This window comes from Miscanthus floridulus, chromosome 1, assembly GCF_019320115.1.
Source record: "Miscanthus floridulus cultivar M001 chromosome 1, ASM1932011v1, whole genome shotgun sequence".
Taxonomy (NCBI): Eukaryota; Viridiplantae; Streptophyta; class Magnoliopsida; order Poales; family Poaceae; genus Miscanthus; species Miscanthus floridulus.
The window spans coordinates 75,661,773-75,670,181 of record NC_089580.1 but is presented as its reverse complement, the minus strand read 5'-3'; the positions used below and the strand labels follow the sequence as shown (position 1 = coordinate 75,670,181).

Here is an 8,409-nt window from a genome sequence, read left to right as displayed (position 1 = left end):
GCAAGGTTGTAGGAAGAGCCCTCTAGCCTCTGCATGGAGCAAGAGGGCGGTCAGGAGTTCCCCTAGCTTTTTGTGCGACCCTCATGCATCCTTTTCGTTTAGAAGGAGTGGTTGTTTGCCGAGCCCTCGGGTGCGAGGCTGGGTCACTGGGTCTTGGCAAGGTTGCAGCAACAGCCCCCGAGCTTCTGCACAGAGCGAGAGGGCGATCAGGAGTTCCCCTAGCTTTTTGTGCAACCCCTGCACATCCTTTTCGTTCAGAAGAAGGGGTGAAATATGCCAGGCTACCCTCGGTGGGTGCGAGCGATGACACTTCCGGTGAGCTGTTATCGGGTAAGTCCGAGTGGAGGCCCATGCCCCATTCAATAGGGGTCAGCTAGCGGTCCATAGACGCACTCCAAAAGTACCAGAGGGCTTCTCTAGTGGGTCCCAGGGCCGTTTGATTGCCCCTAGGGGCTCGATGCCTCCCTACGGTGGGATCCCATTCGGAGACTTCCCCGCCGGTCTCGGACACGACTTAGGGCATCCCGAGCATTTGCTTGCTCGGGCCTCGGCCATGTACGGGCTCGCCCATATTTTTCCTTGACTCGGTTGCCCTGGGGCGGCTGTCGAAACCTTTGGGGGCCCAGCCTTCGAACCCCTAGACCATAACGGGCTCGGTGCCCAGTTCCTTCGTCTAAAAGGAATCAGGTGGGGGATATTCCCCTCCTGTCGGCTGACAACGGTAGGCGTGCCTTTTGAGGTGTGTTTCTCGGGGAGACAGAACAGCGCCTGCCGCTGCTGCGGTCGATCACGACGCTATGTCAGTGGATGGGACATAATTGTTCACGCGATTAATAAGGAAAAGGTGGGTACGTGGGCAGTAAAATCGGATCTAGATTAACTGTATCAGATTCGAGGGAAACTTCCCTGATTTCGTTGCCCGTCCGCTTCACCCCCTTCCTGCATAAATATGCAACGAGCCTCGCCCCTCCCCTCCTTACCTTGCCTGCTTTTGCCTTTGCCGCCCTCGAGCCGTTGCTAGGAACAGAGAGCACCGGGGAGAAGAAGGGAGAAGGGTGAAGGAGAGAGAGAGAGAGAGAGCGGGAGAGGCAGAGCGAGGTTTACCGCCGTAGCCGCATTCCCCACCGCACAATGGCCGGCGGCCCTGTCATCCTCCCGGCGGATCCTTGGGGTCCGTCCGACGTGTCCATGGAGACGCTGCAGTCGCTCGTCGATGATGGCCTTCTCCGCCCGATTACTGACCCCAATAGGCCAGAGTGGATGGCTCCATCAGGCGAGCCGGAGCCGAGGCCACGTGACGGGTACATCGTGAGCTTCGTGTCTTTTCACGAGCGCGGTCTTGGCCTCCCGGCGGACCGGTTCATGCGGGCGCTCCCGCATTATTACGGCGTGGAGCTTCACAACTTCAACCCCAACTCCATCATGCAGGCGGCCATCTTCGTCACCATCTATGAACGGTACTTGGGCATTGCCCCCCATTGGGAGCTGTGGCTCCACCTCTTCCGGGCGAGGCATACCACAGAGCTGGCAGGCACGACGGGCACAAGGAAGGCGATGAGGGCTGGCGGCTGCACTCTCCAAGTGCGCCAAGACCGGTAGCACCTTTACATCCTAGCCCAGCTCATGTTGACTAATCGCCACTGGTACACCAGCTGGTTCTACCTTCGCAACGACAACAGCGGGCTTCCCCCCTACATCGGGTGGGTCATGGAGAGCCTACCGGAGAAGTGGAGGTATGGCATCCCGAAGAAGGATCTGCCCAAGCTGTAGCCGCTCCTGGAGGGACTAGAGAGGCTACATGGCCATGGCCTCACGGTGGCTGTGGTTGTGGTGGCCTTCCACCGCTAGAGGGTGCTGCCACTGATGGCTCAGCGGCGGCGCATATTCGACATGAGACCGGATGAGCCGATCAAGGGCATCCGGATGTCCGCCGTCCCCCTCTCCGACGAGGAGATCCTATGGTGGGTGAGGGAGACAGTGGAGGGGTGGCTGAAAAGCGGTGGTCTGACCCCTATCGCGATGCGCCCGTCGTGGGGGTACCTCTCTCTGGTAAGTCATGCGCTGCTGCGGACCTCGAGGCCTCCTTGTTCCTCACCGTTTTCCAGTCCCTTATTTGTGTTCGCCGTCCCCACAGGGGATGAGGGACGTGCGAGCCTCCCCGCCGCCCATTCCCGACGACGCAGAGCGGCGAGCGGTGAACCAGGCGCACGCTGAGGCATAGAAGAAGTGGAAGGACACCACGGAGGCAAAGCGCAAGAGGAAGATCCTCGAGCATGAGCAGCTGGAGAAGCACCGCTGGCAATAGAGGCAGGACGATCTCCCAGTGGAGGCATCTTCGTCGCCATCGCTGTCGATGGATTCTTCGAGTGGAGATGACGAGAGCGAGATGGGGCGGGGTCCCCTGGACCACCTCCCTGACATCGGGGGGACAGCGCTTGGGGCATCGGTGAGCAGCCCAGTGCTTCCAGGAGGAGGAGGAGGGGATGCCTCAGGGTTGGTGACTGTCCGCCCTGAGGCCGAGGCCGACATGCTCGAGGCAAGGGCGTTAGGGAAGCACACTGTCCGCCCTACAGTCTCGATGGCAAAGGTGGAGCGGGCGGCGGTGGGGGCGACGCAACCGCCCCCACAGAGGGTCGAGGGGGTGCCGGAGTCCGGCGAGGACCGGCCAGCACCGGCGGATACAGAGGTCATGCCGCCGCCGCCGCCACCGCCGTTGTAGAGGAGGGTCGCAGTGCCAAAGCGGTTGCATCCCCGCTCGAGGTAAGTGTTTTGTCGGTGGAGTTGCAGTACCTCCCGCTCATCCCTTGGCCGTATGCTGACCTTGTGAATCTGTACCTTCAGTCGGAAGCATCACGTGGAAGTGCCCGCCCTGGCGCCATGTAAGGCGCTCAAGGTGAGCGCCAGCTCCACCGCCCAATGGGTGATGTGACAGAACCGCCCAATTTATACGAGATCAAGTATGGCTGTCCCCGCTTAACACGTTGACACGCGCATACTCTCACTTATATAAACCCGGTAGTCCGCCGAGTGTCACGCAGGACCTCGGTAAATCAACATCACAACCAAGATCGCGTGATTAACCAAATACACATCACATACACAGAGTTGCAGCGGAAATAATATTACAATGAGTTCACAATTAATAGTACAAGTTTGGGGTTTCAAAATCGATTGGTGAAAACAAGATAGCTTTCAAATGATTACATTAATATAAGTTCCAAATACATTGCTAGCATAAGTGACATCCTCAGACAAAAGCATGTAGATGAGAAGTGAATATAGAGTCACCGAGCCCACCGGTGGTTAGCCACCATCCACAGTAGGTCAAAACCTGCACCTGCAACATGGTGGGATAAACCCTGAGTACTCGAATGTACTCAGCTAGACTTACCCATCATAACCAGAAATAAAATTGACTCCAAGGAGTATGCAAGGCTTTATAAGTGGAGGTAGCTTGACAACATTTTGCATAAAATGCGATTAACTCAATTATACAATTATAATTCTGTCATCAAGTTAATTAGAACTATCCATCTCTAGATTAGCAACTATCCTGTGCCAAACATGTGGTATATCTTTTTAGAGCATACAATAGTAACCATAGCCGGTATTGAAATTCCAATTTTATCCGAACCATCATGTTTCATAACACAGTTACTACGATGTTGGAGCTAGCCAAGTTTCTCACTATCCGGGAGAGACGGCGATTCGAATCGATTTCAACCAGCTGGGAGTTTATTCCTAGCACAAACCCAGGTCTACCAGCCACGATAGCCTTAGGTCACCTTTGATACAACTCAGGTACACATTTCGCGGGTCCATACCACGCCGCACAATCTGGAACACCAGATGCCAGGATGCTCAGACCAAGCCTGCCCTTGGGCTTAGTCTGATCGTTCCCCGGAAGGAGCGCACAACAGAACGGTTCCCGGCCTGAGTTGAATTACTCGGCTTCGCGGTCGGAACGAATTATCCGGCCAGCTAAGTGAGAGGCATGCGTTCAATCTTGTCAGAAGTTCCAACAATGGTACGGTCCTTGATCGACACAGACGGGGATAGATCCTCACCCAAGACCTCCATGTCTTGTTGCTTTTCTATCGACATCCCGCCCGGTCTCCATTTACATTAACCATGGTTCTTTTCCATGATAACAATTATAACCAACCGTGCTCCGGTATCCACCTATATCTCGTAGGTGACAGGAAATCACCCGACTTCTACTGGTCTAAGCATGGCTAAGCATATTTTCGATCCTGGACCTATACCGGTTAAAGGTGTAATATCTGGACAAGGAATGTACATGCACCAAGTGGTTTCAATCAACTCTTATAACCTAATGCAACAATCATAAGTACGTAAGTAAACAGTTGTAAATTACTGGGAGACTTATAATGCTCCGGGGCTTGCCTGGGATCCGACACAAGTCAGTTCAGTTAGCTCGCACCGACTTGGTGACATCTCCGGTCCTAGCACTTGCTTAGTCCTTCCATCTTCGGGATAGATCCACCAAACACCGTCTTCGGTTTTGACTCCACATCACATCCTTCATGTGGTTCATCTAGCGTACCTAAATGAGATGCAAGATGCATGTGTATGAATACATGGAAGTGCAATAGACAATGCATCGCAGGCAGTAAGTAAGACAAGCACAAGGTTACGTTAACATGCACAAGCACTTCGCATTGCTTACTATAAATATCGCACAATTTATCATGCCACGATAGCAAAGAAGATGACAACACCAAGCATGACACAAGTTTCCCAAGATCTCAGGTACCCTAACTCAACCATCATCAAAGGTATGAGCCACACTTAGCAATATACAAGCAAACAACTATAATTGGAATCTATCAATTTCTGGACATGCAAACAACAGCTACAAGATTTAGCTATAACTAGAGTTACACAAATCCAAATGACTTGCAAGAAGACATTATGGAAAGATTATGAAATTATCTACAATTCATATTTAATCGTCTTAGCATGATTCTCAAGTTAACTAAGTCAAATATACCCATTTACAGAAACTGGTCTAAACAAGACAGAGAGTAATCAATTCTGTAACCCAAATTTAAACAGGCATAACTCACAAACTACTTGGCCAAATACCACCAAATTTTAACAGAATCTAGATACATGAATTATCTACAACTTTGTTATTATCACCAAAAGCTCATTCAAATCCTAACTAGATCAAACACTAGCATCTTTCAGATCTGCTCAGAATAAAATCAAAACTTGCTAGAAGACTTAAAAGTCATGTAACTCCTAAACTATCAGGCCTATGGTCTTACAATTTGAACACAAGCAATATTATGAAATTTTCTACAACTTTTGTATTCACTACAACCATAGCAAACATTATTTACACCACGAAAAATAATTGCACAAGCAAAACTGCAAATCCAACCCAACAGCAGTGGTATAGAAAATGGATAGCATCATCAGAGAAGCATAACTGGAGTTCTAGACCTCCAACAAACATGAACCATAACTTTTTGAAAAGCTTAGGAAGTTACCTACAACTTTCTTATTCTCATATTAAGATGATTCTACAGTTAGAAGGGTCAACTAATCCAATAATTGCATCTCTGTCCAAAACATAGACAGAAACTGACATGCCACTTTAAACAGCTATAAATGGAGTTATACATGTCCAATAAATGTGGTTCTAGACTTTTTAGAAATATTAGCAAATTCTAAACAACTTTGTTGTAAACACCTAAAGCTAATTCTACTAGTAAGAAGGCCCCACAGTGAGAACAAGGAAACCCTGTCTGGGTTTGGGCAGAAACAGCCACAGAGATTTAAGCAAGTATAACTCAAGATCTACTTAGCCAAAAATCATGATATTTAACTTTTTGGAAAGCTTAAGAAAAGTACTAAAACTCATGTATTGTCATCAAATCATGATTCATAACTTAACTGAGCCAATTAATTCAAACATGCAGAACTGTTCAGAATAGGAGCAAATCAAAACAGGGCATTTGTTATTTTTATAACTCTTAAACTATAAATCCTAAACTCATGAAATTTTTACCAGACAACAACAATCACCTTAGTAGCACTCGACAAAAATTTCACATTTATTTGAGCACATCAACTGCAGTTATAAAAAAAACAAGTAAGACTAGCATTCAAACCCTGACTGCACAAATCCATTTTTACAGCTAAAACTTTAAACTAAAACATGTAATATTATTGATCTAGTACATAGAGAATTTCACAAGGATTCCAAAAAGTCCTCATTTGCTATTTTACGAATTTCCTATGATTTACTATGAAGTTTCAAAGTTTTACCCGATTTACAACAAATAGGTCCTCGGAAGCACTATTCACTTGAGTCAATGACATTGCAGTTAGGCCCCTGACTTTCGTCGAATTCTAGTAAACAGTCCCTGACGGGATTAGGAAGCAGAGGAGGCACTGTGGCTCGTCGGTGACGGTCGTAGGGGGCTCGTCGGCGATGGTGGAGCGGCGGCGGAGCACCGGGAGGCCCGCGCGCACTCGTCGGTGGCCTCGGCTTGGCCGGCATTGTCCTAGGAAGGTCCAGCCACGTGCATGGGCGACATGCCTCGGCGGCGGCCGGCTATGGCAGCGGCGAGGCGACACGGTAGTGGCGTTGTACGGCACGAGCGTGGAGCTGGGCATGGGGAGGCCGAGGGGCAGCAGCGCTGGCGGCAGAGCTTCGCTTGGCGGCATAGAGGAGGGAGTCTGGCAGCACGGCGTTCATGGCGGCGGCATGGTGCCGTCTCCTGGAAGCAGGAGAGGGAAGGGGAAGGGAGAGGGAGAGATTGGAGAGGGCAGCGAACTGAGGGCGTCGGGGCGGTCCTTATGGATGTTGAGCCCTGACCGGAGGGGCCAGCGACGACGTACGGGCGCCACGGCGCATCCACGCGGCGTCGCCGGTCTGTGGCCGGTCGGCCACCGAGCTGGCTTGCGTCTGAATCAACGTCCACGTTTCTCCGACTGAAACTCCATTTTCAACGATCCATAACTCCAAATCTGTTCGTCCTTTGCCACAATTTCAGTAATACAAGATGTAGAGCTACATGGGAACTACAACTTTGTCAACATGAGTTAGAGCTGGATCGACCTAGATTGGGAGTTACATTGTTCCAAAGTATGAACCCCGAAACTGTAAAACAGCTTAACACTTAGCAAAATTTGCTAAGTCTAAAACTGCCCCAATTCTGCCATGTGGGCCACTTTTGAGGGTGTTCTGATCATTTTCATGAGATGACCATAAAACAACTTTTGTTCCTTAGCAAGTTTACTACAACTTTTCTTAAGGGTGCTCCTCCATGCAAACACTCCAAGCTGCACTTTTTAAATAGTCAAACAAAACTAGTTCTAGGGTCAACATGAGTCAACTAGGGCTTAGAAACCTAATTTGGACTAATGACCTTTATGAACATTGTTCCTAATGACATTATAAATGTAGCTAGGGTGTTTTGGTGGGTCACCACATTCATTTGCATGTGATGCAATTGCTCTAGCTTCTCAAATCAATTTAAACATGCATTTGCAACACATGGAATGTTAACTCGAAACAAGCGAAACAATCCGTTGAAACACTGGACCCTAGTACATGGGACATGTACAACCCCTCTAGGGTACTAGGCATAACACACAGACACCACAGAAGGTACAAACATACATGAGCAGTAAAGAACACCGTGTTGCAACATGGAAACATAGAATGATGCACATGTGGTAATGATATGAATGTGCTTATGTGATGCAATGCAGATGCACCAATGTAAGGCAAACACCAGGGGTGTTACAGGTGACGGAGGCACAAACCACCATACAGCGTGGTGTGGCCTCGGCCAGGGCCGACCCAAAGGAGCCAAATGCCCAAGGAGAGGCGGCCGAGGCGGCCATGGAGCAAGCAGAGGAGGAGGCGCCTATGCCCCGCGAGGCCGAGGCCCGTGAGTCGGCTAGGGCCAAGGCGCCTTTAGTCGCCGAGGCCACCGAGGCTGAGGCCCCCCGGGCCTCCGAGGCTGAGGCGACAGAGGCTGGGGTGCCCAGGATCATCGAGGCCAGGGTGGCAGAGGCCGGCATGAGCACGGTGAAGCCGGCGGCCCAGGAAGTGGAGACGGAGGCGGGGCAAGCTTCAATAGTGCCCCCGGTCCAAGGCCCACCGCCATCGTAGGAGAGCGCCTAGGAAGTGGAGGTCCATTTGATCTCCTCCGACGATACTTCCTGGGAGAAGGTGGCGGCGGATGCCGAGGTGGCTAGCACCATGGAGCAGCCTGCTCCGACCTCTGGCGAGGGAAGCTTGGCCCTCGTGCGGGTACAACCCGAGCCTCACGGGTGGGATCACCCGCGTGTCTTGTGGTGGAGCCAAGATGACCCTGAGGGGAAGCCTCTGTTCGCCCTTGAGGACGCAGCCGCAGGGGGGCG

The 8,409-nt window shown here is 50.8% G+C and overlaps 1 protein-coding gene across 1 annotated transcript; it reads left to right on the top strand.

The window, feature by feature from the left end:
- Positions 1-2,386: 2,386 nt before the first annotated feature.
- LOC136458889 (uncharacterized) lies at positions 2,387-8,158 on the top strand. The gene is made up of 2 exons (XM_066458801.1): positions 2,387-2,715; positions 7,753-8,158. Exons 1-2 carry the CDS (start codon positions 2,387-2,389, stop codon positions 8,156-8,158), a joined length of 735 nt encoding a protein of 244 aa, XP_066314898.1.
- Positions 8,159-8,409: the final 251 nt, after the last annotated feature.